This window comes from Cydia fagiglandana, chromosome 5 (genome assembly GCF_963556715.1).
Source record: "Cydia fagiglandana chromosome 5, ilCydFagi1.1, whole genome shotgun sequence".
Taxonomy (NCBI): domain Eukaryota; kingdom Metazoa; phylum Arthropoda; class Insecta; order Lepidoptera; family Tortricidae; genus Cydia; species Cydia fagiglandana.
In genome coordinates this window covers 7179879-7195190 of record NC_085936.1, presented here as the reverse complement: position 1 = coordinate 7195190, position 15312 = coordinate 7179879, and the positions used below count along the sequence as shown (strand labels likewise).

Sequence of the window (15312 nt, the reverse complement as noted above, 5' to 3'; positions counted from 1 at the left end):
TTACCTATTAAATATATTAAAAACGGGTCACTCACGTATTTTAAGTCGAAAAACGCTCGACATGTTTCACTCCGTACCGAGGAGTTTTGTTATTAAAATTACAAACTTACCTATTGTGAATGAATTTTGCTCACGTGTATCTTTAGTATTTTTTCCTCTCCAGTAGGTAATAACCTCACTTCACAATTCAGACACGTTTTTACGTCACCCATTATCTCATTGTCTGCACGAGATGCTACAGGTGTGACTATTGCAACTATGAGGACGATCAAATTGGCGCTTTGAGTTAGCGCACGTGGTTTAATTAAAATAAGGAAATAAACATTACGCCTTCTGTTCTTTCATTTATTTTTGAAACTGTAACTGAATTATTAAGTATTTTAATTGTTTTTATAAGATCTACAAAAAAGCTAAGTGACAATTTAAATAACGAAAAATATTATTATGAATATATATATAATAATTAAACAGTAACACAATAATTAGTTTAGTTTATAAGTAGGTAATGACACAGGAATAGGTTCTAATATTAAACATATTTAAGTACGTCGATAATGTAGTTATCTCTTTCAAGTTCCTTTAGAATCTACAACGGTACAGTCAATCATATCAGGTTACCAGTTTATTCATACGCTAAAATAGTAACAAAATAATTAGTTTACTTTATAAGTAGGTAATGACACCCTTTATAAAAAAAATTTCAGGAATTTTATCAAAACAATCTTAACTAAGCAGCGCTGCAGATGTTGAGCTCTTGCGTAAATAAAAAGAAACCTGTGTCCCGGGAACAGTCAGCCATCCTGATGTGATAGATTTCACACATTTGTCAAATGAGTAAAAACAATACCTACGACACAGGTACAAGACATTTTAATATAACCAATAAAACGAAGATGATTTAATCAAAGAAAGAGTTACTTTACGACGTCGTAAAAGTCAACTTTGTTAGTGGACAAAAGTAAAAAAACACAGACAAGTGCGTGTCGGATCACGCATAATAGAGGGGCAGTACCTTTATATGATTCAAAAGGCCATTTAAACCAAAGGTTTATTAAATTAAAACAGATATTAAATAACAAAATAAATTAATCAAAGATCTAGCCCTAAATTAGCCTGAGGCATTGTTCCCAGGATGCTGGCCGCGTTCCCCCTCTGCACAGCGAGGCTGAGTTTTTGTGCAAAAAAAGGGGCAGCTCGTAGGTCGCCAGACACCCAGACCAGTTTGGTAGAAATTTCTTTGACTAGTTTTTTGGTGTCTGACGACCAAGGACCGAGAGTTTCAATTGCAAGTGCCGCAAATACGTAATTCGGTTGCAAAAATGCGTATTTGCGACACTTGGTAATTTGGGCGTCGTCTGCTGCCGTCCCCGGCCTCCTGGCAGAGCCCAGGACGTGGGATGGGGCCAATGTATCAACACATGTTACATCCCACGCCAAGGGCCGCCCCAGGAACCAAAGGTCAAAAACACGCGGCTCTCAATATACACATACTTTCCACGTTTTATTAAAGTGGCTTCTACTTAGACAGATATACATGACAAAACTATAAACATTTTCATGTTTGCCAGTTTGGATACAGAACCCTGAAAAACTGGCCATAGTTTGTGTCAAATTGATGCCATAAACGAGTTGTTAAGGTAGCTAAGTTTTTTCTTGTCACCTTGCTTTTATATTTAAGTTAATAAACTCCCTAAAAGCTTGGTTGCCATAAAGATGCCACCTGAGTTACAAACGATTCTTTAACATTGAGAGCTTGCACGTTAATTTAATCTTATACAACTTTGTATCTTTAGGTACCTATTTAAATATAAGTAAACAAAATCTTTCCTCAAATGGCTCCTTAATCCAGATGAGGGCAGATGAAAACATTACATGATCAAATATTTAATGTAGGTAAGTCAGGTCGTTCAGTGACAGATCCAGGTAGTTTTGTATTTAATTAGTACCAATAAATGTTATAACTACCTGAAAATGTACAAATTATTTGTTTACTTTTATTTAAATACCTAAAGATACAAAGTAGGTATACAATACAATACAATACAAATACTCTTTATTGCACACCTCATTACAGAAAACAATACAAATAATACAGGAAGAAGATACACTTAGTTACCTTCAGCAAAAAATGACGTGACTTTGAATAGCTTATCAAAGAGAAAGTCACATTGGCGCCATTTCACTTTCTGTCTTGTATGCAAAGTTTTCTTTCTGTGTTACCACAGGGTCAAAGTTGAAGCAGTGACCCTAAACAACAGATAGAAGCTGTCTCTAAACCTCATTTCTATTTTAAGAAAATCACTTAAAAATAAGTCATAGCAAATTTGCAACAATTAGAAATCATATACGCATTGCTTTGATGAGCGCATCGCATCGAATAGTTACTGATTTTTAAAAACTGTTTTGCAATGGAAATACATGTCAAGATTGTTAACCTTTTTTTCTAATGCTAAAAAAAACTAAGCATAGTTTATTTCATAATTAGGATCGATTATTTAAGAGGCTGACTTTCTAGTTTCCTGTGATAACATTCAAGAATCCGACTTCAAGGTAAATGTTGAGTCAAGGTTAGACGAGTCAAAGTCAAGGAACACCACACAGGTAGTTTGTTTAAAATCGATGATTGTCATCTAATATTTTCATCTCATTTACATCAGGATACAATAATACTAAAACATACAAAATCGAGGCGTGAACTAGGAAAACGACTTATTTAATATTTTAGTGGAAGTATAGGTAAGGTCAGTGTGGATAATTCAGTCCCCTAGCGTTTTTAAGGTTCCGTACCCAAAGGGTAAAAGGGGACCTTATTACTAAGACTCCGCTGTCCGTCCGTCCGTCCGTCTGTCACCAGAGGGCCTACCGCGAACCACGTTCGACGAGTTGCCTCTCTGGCGCACTTGTAAATTCGTACGTAAGTGTGACAGGGAGGCAACACGTCGATCGTGGTTCGCGGTAGGCTCTCAGGCTGTATCTCACGAACCGTGATAGCTAGCTGACAGTTGAAATTTTCACAGATCATTTCTGTTGCCGCTATAACAACAAATACTAAAAAGTACGGAACCCTCGGTGGGCGAGTCCGACTCACACTTCTCCGGTTTGTTTTTTCGAACAACGAACAAAATTAATACCATCGACAAAGCCGCAATTGCTTTTAGTTTCAACAATCAAAAGCAATTGGTTCGTTTGTCCTACGATTGAGTCCACATTTACCTTAGCTTGATAAGATTTTATTTGGTCCTGGCCACGTTTCGACCCTTTTCATTTATTTTAATAGTTTTCTATTTTTAGTTTTTTTAGGTTAGCAAGTATCTCATCAAGATAAGTATCTTACTTACTTAAAAAGCCGAAAATTTAAAATTAAAAACTTATTTAATTATTAATGAATAATTAACTGTTTCTGTTACAGATATCTAAAGAAAAAGATCATTTTGAAATCAGGTTTGCTAATTTCGCATATATTATCGAATACGTGAAAGTATAAGCTAACGGATAAAAAGCTACTGTCAAGGGGAATGACTTTAAAAGATAGTAAGCTAAAACTCTTGATATATACAACTATGTGTTATAAGAATAGGCTTTGGGCTAAATAAATAAAATACCTGGTATATCAACGTGAAGCGATTAAGTAATTAAAATATTATATTTCTCAACACAGCAATTAATTGCAAATTATAAGGTACACATAAACACAATTAAAGGTATCATTATTATTTATTTTATTTCATTAAATTAGATTAGGTTTATTTTCATAATATTACATTACATTATAAATTGTTAAAGTATTTACAAGAATACATATCTGATTGCATTATGTAAATAAGTAAATATTATTAGGTACCTAATGTTACAGTTAATTACCTATTATGATTACATTGTAATATTGATTTATACTTGTTGTTAAATAAGGTATTGTGCACCTGCTTACCTCCCTTGGTACGCTCATACAAAATATAAACTGAATTATTAATAACTTCGATATTAACCTATAACATTGTAAGTATCACAAGATTTTATAGTCCCATTAATTAAACCAAAGTTAAATAAGTCAAAAAGAACAGGTTATATTTTATGTTCACCATTTCATCCATTAAAAACCTTCCTACATAAAAGTTAACTTAAAGATTAGTAGATACCTACGTAGAAAATGGCTTTAATATACACGGTGTAACATGAAAAAACCGAATCATTTTTAACCACGCATTCCTGAGGTCAAAAGAAGGAAAAAATGTAATATGAGTTTAAAAGGTCTATTTCGCCAAAAAAAAATTGTTTTGTTTTTTAATTTTTTTGAATGTATTTGTACATAAAAAACTAATGTTATTGGTAAACTTGTCACTTAAAATTGATTATTAATTTTTTTTTCATAAAACCTACTTTTTGCAAAGTGTTACTTGTCACTTTTTGACATCTATCAATAAGGATATTTAGACTACGTCCCATAGCAGCAACATCACCATCAAATAGGGCTTTTACACTATGTAACAATAAAAACTTGTTATTTTTAAAATTAATATTATCCCTGAAACTAGGCGACTTTCAAAAAAGTTTATAGGACATTTTTGTCTCTAAATATGATCTGGAAGACGCTGTTAAAATTATTCGGTTTCCTCATGTTACGCCTTGTATAATATTATAACTAAAATCAAACCGTTTACGACATTCATTTATTTAATTTGACGTCCGAATTGGCGAACTTGACCTTAGTTAAGTTTCTTGATCTCCGTTATGGAAAAAATAATTGGCTAACCCTACAGCGGTAGTGTTCGGGGATATAAAATTCGATCAAACGTAAGTCATTAATATGCAAATGAGCGAAGAATCACCCCAGGTGTTGAGCGAACCGGCTTTTTGGGTGGCAACAGACTTGTTGTCACCTCTAATAGGTACCTACTATTTTCCCGCCATTTCTCGGCGTTTCGTATTAGGTTCTATATTTAAACTACATATAAATTTGTGTAGGTACTCATTATAATCTTATATTTACTCTAACCCTAATTCCGATGCAAATCGCGTCATAAGAATGATGCTAGAAATACACCTTAAAAACAAAAAAATGGTAACCCAAATCATAATTTTCTAGTTTCTAGTCCGTCCTTTTTAAACAAAGTTGTGGCACCTCTTCTTACGAGTATCAATACTGTTGCTCAAATCGACAAGCAGATAAAACCTTACCAGGTCAAGAAAAATAAAAATTATCAGCTGACATCAAAAACCATTTTTTAGCTGACCCTGTACAGCTTAGAAATGGTTTAGGATGTCCTGTAATTGTTAAGGACATCAAATCATAACTTACATTTTTGTGGCAAGTAAGTAAAGCAAATATGCGTCCCAATTAAGTGTCGTAAAAAGATGATTTGATTAAGACCTCGTTATTCTAGGAACCGCCGGACGAAAGTGACGAACTACTTCAGAATACTGCAATACGACAGGAAAACTAGAGAAATCGTAGCGTTTTTTCTCATTCATAATATGTAAGTACTCATTTATGAATTAAGATACTTGATTTATTATATAACAAGTATTATAAAATAAATATAAGACAAAAATTAACTACAATTAAAATAACTAAAGCTATTACATTCAAAATACCTATCAAAATAATGTCAAAATCAAAATAATCAGATGTAATAATGAAAAAAAAAATCATATTTGAAATTATTATCATTACCTACTTAACTATAGGTCAAGAATGGGCATAATGAATTTATTATTTTTATGCCATAAAATATTATTAAATTTATGAAAAAAGTATTTATAATTCCACGAAATTATGTGCGAATTACCTATAATAAAATTATTGAAGACAATATTATTTTCACTCAACCTTTTTTTCACTTCACACTCCAAAACATTTTCAAATAATTAAGTAATTATTCCAATCAAAACCCTACTTGAAAAATAATCGAGTAAAATAAACAAAGTTACTTATTATTACAACTTCATTCAGTTTATGGGAGTCCTTGACTCGACTATTAGGTATTAACAATGGACCACACATCATGACTGTAAATGTGTTAACCTTTAATCAAAAAGGTCATAAAGATCGAGTATCCTTTGACACAAAACGGGTGATTATCGACGTAATATTTTCCTTGTTTCCGAGCCGCCTATAATTTTCGGTTAAACACTACTTCCGTTGCGGTCAATATCTGTCGGCGTATTTTCTGATACATCACAAGAACTCGATTGCATTGACAAGTGCGGGTGCAACGTAATGAGTTTTAAATTATTAACTGCAGGTAAAAACTCGTTGGCCGATGTCCGTGTAACCTTTCCTTTAGTTTTTGGCCAACGTCGGTACATGGACACACGAAATAGTACCTACTTGTGCTGTTCTAATTTCGCTACTATTTACTTGAACTATATTATAATGATTTTGATAATAATCATATCATATTTGACACATTTTATTTAGTTTCACAATATTAAACCTTAAAGCAAATGGCAGAAAAATCTGTGATATAAGCATAAGTACCTACTGTATATTAGCAAAGAATATGAAATGATAGGAAAAATATTTATCAATGAATTTTAGAATTATCTGTCTATTATGACTTCACTATCTCATCTAAGAATGGACCTTCAAAATAAATAAAAGGTTTATCTCTGTCATAACATAAGGCATGTTACAAGTAAAATTATCAACGTAGTAGTGGAACCTGAAGAGGTTCAGATTACCTACAATTTTCATGGAATAAAAATCATTAAAGAAAAAAAAATACAAATGACTAAATATTTAGATGATTTACGAGTATTACAGACGCATGGCTAAGAATAAACTTTTAATATATGACGACTACCTGAACTATATATGTTTTTTGAAATTTCTAAGATAATTATAGGACTTTTATACACTATGTAATTTAATAAAACTTTCTGTTATGTTTCAGGCAAATCAACCTACTTATGACCAATCAGTAAATTTTACTTTCCTCTATAACGATCAGACCACTAAAACGTCCTGAAAAGTGCGGCTAGTGAAAAGTCAGCGAACGGTCACCCGCAGCGCGTCTCCCCTGGCAGGTACCCGGCGATGGTACTTAAGCAACCGCGACACCAGAATCCGCACATACCGCTAAAGCCCGTAGAGCGCGCAGCACGTAGTGCTACGGATCACGGCGAGTTTTGACGTTTCGTAAATAACCAGTGAATTTTAGTTACGAATCTCAAGTTAAGTGTTGTGAAAAAGAACTTTAATATTTCGATATGATGTCCTTAGTGTTGTTTGTTTTGGGAGGGCTCCTGGCAACGACAGAGGGTTGCGGCATTGGAAAGCAGATGATAAGTAAGTTTCTTTCACTATTACTTTGTAATTGATATTTTTCAACTAAATATTCAATTACTTAAAATTCTAAATTAGATGGCAAATATGCAGCGCTAAATATAAATAATTTTAATTAATAGTTTCTTTAAGTCGATCTGAATTTGAAACAGTTACACCTGTTTCAATTTAAAATCGAACAAAATAAATATTAACTTTAAGATAAGTTAAGTAAATATGGCTTGTTTTGATAATATAATTGAACCGTGAAGTAACTAATTTATAAACAAGTAATTTAATATAGAACAGAATTATTCATTAATTGTGCGTGAACCGGATTATTGAATTAAAAATTCAACAATAGGAAATAGCGTTAAACAATGATGTAATATAACGGCTTAGCGATCATATCTTATTTCCTTGACAATAAAGATATCATGAAATTTCTTCATTAGACATTTATGCAAAAGTCAAAGTCATTTTGCAGTCATAGAAGTAATAAAATCGCCCGCCGCCACCCAGTCTACAATATTCAGACGAGTTCTGCCAAAGACGATCCTATTAGCATACCCGTATGGGTCGATGTCATAAAAATTTATTGACAGACACCTGTGTTAACACGCACCGACCATGATAAATCAGATAAATCCGACTTATTATGCGACAAATATTGAAATTATAGCAACATAGATCTTGACAATTGTATACCGGTATACATTAATACCTGTTTTTAAAGCAATTTCAAAGGATTAAGCTTATTACTTGTAACTAATGATATGTGTTTGGTTTAGCGTCGGGCGGATTGACGGCACTCGAGAAGCAAAGCATCGTGGACGCTCATAACCGCCTTCGACAGAGCATCGCGCTGGGGCAAGTCTCCAGCCAGCCGCCGGCAGCTAATATGATGGAAATGGTAAGTCACACATAAGATTGAAATTAATACTGACGGAGTAGATGCTAATTTTATCAAGGAATGTGCTAAAACTGGAACGGAAGATTTCTGGTAAATTGCGGTGATACAAAATATGCTAATTTACATAATTACCATCAAAAGTTTTTCCATTAATTGACCTTATTTACAATTCGGACCTTTAACAAGCGACAAACGAATATTGTATCAAACCGTAACCAGTGATAAATTGTCGGCGATTAAGAAATAATACACAATCATTTCACGGCCGACTCAAATTTAAATATTTACCGAGTCACAAAGCTTGCAAAGTTCGATGCCCTATACTAAAAACATTAAAATGCAGTTACACATCAGGAAAGGGCTCACGGTATCGTAACTTGCGATTTATCGGAATTCCAGCGACTTTTATGGGTGCAGGCGCCGAGCGATCACTTTAAGCTCACCTTTAAGACTAAATGTTTCCCTTTTTTTTAGTAATGTAATAAAAGACAGACTACATTTGAATAGAATCCAAAACTAGCACAGTGAATCGATCTGGTATTGAGAAAATTAACTATTATTTAATTTTTGCAGGTGTGGGATGAAGAGTTAGCAGCAACCGCGCAACGTTGGGCTGACCAATGCACTCCCGCGCACGATCACGCCGCGCAACGCGACGTCGGCAGATTCCCGGTCGGACAGAACCTCGCAGCCACCTGGACCACTCGCCCCCCAAGCGACCCCAAGGACTCTCAGCCTGATTTCATGAGGCAGATCAAGGCCTGGTTCGATGAAGTCCGCATCTACGGATTTCAGCCTATCAGTGGCGGTCACGGCACCGGTCATTACTCTCAGGTACATATCGCTTTTTTATTTTGTACGCGGTCTGATTTTTTGGACGATATTATTTCTAATCAGATACTATTAAATTGTTTGTAGCGAAATTTTAGTAGACTTTACGAACTTACTAAAGAATTGAACCGGTTTACAAACCGATAAAAACGCATTTTCAAATGGAAACGCAATTCAGTAATAAACAGGACGAAAAACAACAGTTACATTAAGTAAAACGCGAATGAAAGATTTAGCTTACTGAGATTTACTTTATAAACTTCGGCTTATAAAAACGACTTATATTAAATTTCCATCTCTCTTGTGAATAGTTGGTATGGGGCGAAACATCGCACGTGGGCTGCGGATTCACGTTCTTCTACGACAGCGCAAGAGGCTACACCAAGCTGTACGTCTGCAACTACGGTCCCGGAGGCAATGTAATCGGAGCCAACCCTTACGAGAAGGGGTACCCCGCTTGCAGCAGCTACGGACTTGCGGACTCCAGAAAATACTCTGGTCTATGCGGTAAGCATTGCATATTCTGTTATTGTACAGGTACTTTATATTAACCTTACATCCTTTAATACAAAATTCCCTCGAGCTTTGGATATAAATGTATTTAAACGGATCACTCAAGATTTTGAAGTTTCTTCTTCTTTCCGTGCCTCTTCCCATTATTTGGGGTCGGTCGATCCTGGGTTATCTTTTTGTTCAACTGGGTCTGTTTCAAATCCATTGATATGGTGGACCACCACGTAGCAGGCGAGCGACCTCTGCCTCTCTTATTATTTACGTTTGTTAAGTTAAAATATAAATATTTTTAGACGGTTAGCCAACGAGCACAGTTCGTAATGGAGTGAAATTAACTCAAACATTTATTAATTTGCACGACTTTAGAGCACACTTAATAATTAATAAACCTTTAAGTCTATTTATTTTTAGTTTTTGCGGAAAAAGTTCAATTTATGAATCTGATGTGTGTATAATTCGGAGATACCTATACTAAAATCTACTATTTTGTTTACAGCAACCAGCAGTTTCACTGCATCTTCGAGTTATCAAACGGTCGACAATGTCAACGTCATCCCAGACAGCACTGGCAATACTCAAGCCTTCAACTACCAGTTCAGCAACCAGTTCAGCAACCAATTCAGCAATCAGTTCAGCAACCAATACCAGTACCAGTACCAGCCTACCTATTACCAAACAGAAACACAGACTTCTACGTACAGGCCATTTATCAGCCTATTCAAGTCTGCATCAAATCTTTTCACTCAGCCTAAATCAAGAGGATTCAGATTTGGTACTGTATACCTATGAAACTTCATAAGTTTTAGACATACTAATAGCAGTATTTTTAAATTATTATGAGATTGTGACAGTTTCTGTTACTCGACTGATTATATTTAAGATTATCGGTATTGATAGTTAATATAAAGTTCTCTTTGGTTCTACAAAAAGAACCGCGGGCATATTTTAATACTGAAATCTTTCTGAGCTTCAAGATTTATGAAGTTGAAGATTATTCTAGATGAAATATGTGATATTGTACAGACCATTAAGTATTAGCGGAGAGCAGGCGACAGTTGTTAAAAGAAATATATGTTTTTATATTTACTTTGTTTTTTCTTTCCGCATTTCTAATGTTTTTTTCAATTAGTAGTAGTGTTTTATCAGATTATATGGCCAATTTCGTATTGGAAATCTACTAATATGGACACGTCATCTGCCTGTAAATTAATTCACTTGGATTAGCAAAATTTGACACGGAGGCCGATGACATCACCGCACTATCGCAAAATCGGCCATCAAGATGTCATAAAGACGAATCTTAACCGAAGATTGCGTCACTAAGTCATTATTTAGTGACACTTCGTTCCTTATTACCATAAAACACCTGGAGGCCTAGCCTGGTTTACATATATTACCAATTTCTAACGGCTTTACTGAGAAGTTGAAACGTTATAATATACTTTCAACTGGAAAGAACTATAAGTTTATCTCTTACTTCTTACATTTACTTACTCAGACGTAATCTGGCTATTTAAAAAATACACGTCCCTTACACAGTTCTTTTAGTAAAGCCTCCGACAAAGAGTATATAAGAGACATTTATTTCATATATTTTCCACACAATAATCGAAAGAGCGGAAAATTCATAACATACCTGTATGTATATGTATACAAGTCTGCAATGGTGAAGTAGAAGTACCTTTGCATACCAGAACAGAACTACTTAACAACAGGAACTGCATATTCCGCGATTAAAATTCTTTGTCAAAGGTTGCTGAGAAACTCATGCGCGTAAAGCCGCAATCAACTTTTTAGTTTTACTATTATTTAGAAATAAATCAGTTTGACTTAAGACCATATGTTAAGACCATAAAAATATTAACGGAAGTCGGAAAGAAGAGTTCTATCGCGAGTTCGGTCACGGTCCCCAACACTAGAGGAACTGGCTAAAAAGGTCACAAAACACAGGACACAAAAATAACTGAACAAAAAAACCTACTTTTTTCTATGAGGGATCCTCAATATACCTGGTATGATTTGGTACAGATAAGAAAATAAATATTGTGATTCTAGCTGGTCAAAAGTTCGATACTTACTCAATCCATGAAAACTAAATAAATAAACAAATTTTCTTCAAAATAAAAAAGTTTTATGGTGTTTTATGGTATCTACTTGAAGTTTTGCTTGAAGTTTATTATTGAAACCAATTCCGTGAACACCACTTCGCTACACCAAAAATTCTATAAAATGTACGATGTCTGCTAATTTGATATCAATATGTCAAAATAAATGCACTTCCATTTATTAACACTGCATTGCAAAGAATCGATACTTATAATGTCTTTATTGTCAAGCATTGTAAATCATTTAAATTTGAGGAAAAGTAAACTGTACCTCGTCAGAAATAAAAGCCTACTCGTTTGTATGGTTTATTAATTGACACGATATGGCATTGATCGCGTCTCACTGTTGAGGACAGTACGTTACGTAATACTAACAAAATGGACACACAAATCGTAAGATGCAAATAAACCAGTTTGTGCAAATATTTTAATATTAGATGCTAAAAGTCACTGCGATGGTTACATCTCAAAAAGATCGCCGATAAAGTACATAATTTCGTATTAGTTTATTTTGCATAATTGACAAGACTATGTCCATCTGCCAAACCTATTACTTAACACGATATGACATTTAAAACACCTTAAAATTGAATTTTGAATCGATAAGTAGATTGAAGAATGACAAACGATAATATAAACATAAGAAATACAAAGAGTTATCCTTAAGTTTACTCCCACGGAAAAAAAGGGTTCGAAACGTCGGGATGAATTTAAATTCATTACACGCGATATAATCCATTTTTAAACAGTTTTATTTTATGAATTACTATCGCGGTAACCCTCTTGGGTTCTCTTGAAGTTACTTATAAAGACTGAATCACAGGTTGATTTTCTGAACATTTTCCCTTTTATATCGTTAGTGGCCCCCTAAAAATATATTTTGTAACTCTCTAACTTCTAAACTAAGAAGTAACGCACAAAATACACGGTATATGTTTCAACATTCTTTAAATAATACTAGTTTTTGAGAAAAAAGGCTACGAATTTACAGACAGACGAACATGAACCTGCATTTAACCCTTAATCAAACGGAACACTTTTTATGAGGTTTTTGAAAACTAAGAATGGTTTCTAGGTAATTTGGGTGCGTAGATTGCGAAAAAATATATAAAAAGAATTTGAGTGGGGGGGATAGGGGGATTTTGCGGTGGGAAATAATTTCCCGTTATCCGTTACGGAATAGCAAAATTTTGAATGAAGTGGGAAATAGTTTCCCATTGTCCGATACGGTTACGAACTTTTTACTAGTTAGTAGCTCCCCCCGGCTTTGCTTGGAATTCAAGTATAAGCCTTTAACGTTATCTTCAAAAATCAATGAAATAAATAAAAGAAAAAAGAAAACAAAAACAGGCACAAATTTTTTTGTGCAACAGGCAAACGGGCATATATTTTTATTTTTGGAAACCAATTAAAATTTAGGTGGAGAACAAACACTGGGAAATAATTTCCCACTTGATAAAACCTACCAATTTTTTTGTAAATCGTACGTTCAGGAACAAACAATGGGAAATAATTACCCACTTACTAAAACCTTAAAATCTTGGCTAAATCATATCGTTATCACAATTCCTTTCAAACAAAACACAGGGAAAATAAGTCTAGTTTATGATAGTATTCAGTGTATGCACTTACAAGATTTTTTTCGCACTTAACCTCAAAACACTAAAAAAATTGTCGTTATTGCAAAAAAAATCACAACAACTGACTTTGACGTATGGTCACAAATGGCGGCCAATAGATACTTATTGCCATTTTTTTAATTCAAAACTAAGATTACTTACTAAGATTTTAAATCTGTATGGTTGGTATCGCTGAGTGCTGCCTTTAAAAAGATAAAAAATATTTCGTAAATGAGAATGAAGTGGGAAATAATTTCCCGATATTTGATTAAGGGTTAAACCTTCATTTGTATATAGGTAAGTATTATTTAAAAAATCCTAAGATTAGTTCTTAAGAGGTTTAAAACATCATCATCATATATTTAAGACTATGACTCTTGTCGGTGGAGCAATTTTTCTCTGCTCAACTCTGCCTTCTCTTTGACAGCTCGATACGACACGACAACATTGATCTTTTCCTTTATTTGATCCATGTACGCTCTCTTTGGTCTTCCCTTCTTCCTGTTTGCTTCAACAGTTGAAGTTACTTTCCCTTCTATGATATTTTTGATTATTGATTAATTCGTCGTAAAACATAATTTACAAAATTACAGATATGTGTCGCTTGTAATAAGCAGATTTCTGTTTTATTGTCAATTTTTTCTTCGTCAGATTTCGATAAAATTTGGTGGATAGATATTTATGTTGTTTTCGTAACTCAACAGAAAATTACTTTTTGTTTTAAAAAAAAACTGATTTCCTGTGTATCGCACCCAGAATGAGGAGCTCTTCAAACCAGTCAAATTTTAACGAAATCTAACAAAAAAACTATTTGGCAACAAAATATAAATCGGCCTTAGGTAAGTATCGTATATATTTAAATACCACCATATACATATCAACCTACAGTGAAATTAAATACCACTGCTTGTTAGAAAACCATATATATAATGTGTTATGGATGGAAAATAACTTGCGAGTCTCAAATTATGCATATTATTATACATAATATAATTTTTTCCCATAAATTATCTAGGGTTAGCACTAGGGAATGCAAATCGGTTATTTTTTGTATGGAAATAATCGGTTTTTAACCGAAACCGCGGTTATTTCCATACAAAAAATAACCGATTTGCATTCCTTAGTTAGCACTTGTAGAATTAATAACCTAATACTTACATTACGGCACCAGACCGACGCACGTGTCTGGTCATATAAACTAACACCTATTTTATTATCACCAGCACGTCAATAATAGCTAAAGAAGTTGCTAAGTGTAATAAAATTGACATAGTAGCCATGTAACTGTTACTAAGGTGTTACTGGTAACCTTGTGGTGGTTGTTATTTGAATTCTGAATTATCGACTTGGCACCTACGAGTGTGTATGGTTCTTTACCCTCTCTTTGATTTTAAAAGATTAAAATAGTACCTACAACTCAGCCAACTAGCGGAGCAAGAAGTGTGTGAAGCGGATTCATTACTAAGTGGCTATTTATCCGGAGACAAGTTGGAAATATCAATTATTGTGGTACATAGCGTTGCTAGTATCTTCCTGATGAATCACCAACGATTTATTCATATATCGTTGACTTATTTCAATAAGTCAATGTAAATAAGTCTGTATCTTCTTCATCTTCTTTATATTTAAGTCTGTATAAAGCAGGTAAATTATAAGGTGCATTTGGTAACTTCCAAGGCGGGGTAATTTTGAAAATGGCATATATCATCTAAACAAGAAGCACTTTCTACTGTAGCAATGGTAAGTGCTTCAGGTTTTATATAGGTATCTAGACACGCGGCAGCGTGTCAAGCCAAGTTCAAGCAAAGGAACTTGTTAGCCAGCGCCGAGTGTAATATTACACGAACCACTTGGTGCCACTTTTGACCCTTCTATAACTCAAAACATCTTTGACGTAAACACATAAAACTACGTGTGTTTAATTATATCCATAAGGATATCTAGAAGCCTAAATTTCATGAAGCTAGCTCAAACGGTTATAAAGGTATGAAGGTCAAAAAGTCGTAAATTTTAAGACTGACTTATGACTTATAGTACCTAAACCTAACCTACTTTCAGATGACCTAG

General features: G+C 34.0%; 1 protein-coding gene across 1 annotated transcript; it reads left to right on the top strand.

Annotated features, from left to right (window-relative positions):
* The first annotated feature begins 7036 nt into the window (after positions 1–7036).
* Positions 7037–10607, top strand: LOC134664368 (venom allergen 5-like). The gene is made up of 5 exons (XM_063520948.1): positions 7037–7288; positions 8056–8177; positions 8751–9011; positions 9320–9515; positions 10018–10607. The coding sequence occupies exons 1-5, from the start codon at positions 7210–7212 to the stop codon at positions 10308–10310; spliced, it is 951 nt and encodes a 316-aa protein (XP_063377018.1). The 5' UTR covers positions 7037–7209; the 3' UTR covers positions 10311–10607.
* Positions 10608–15312: the final 4705 nt, after the last annotated feature.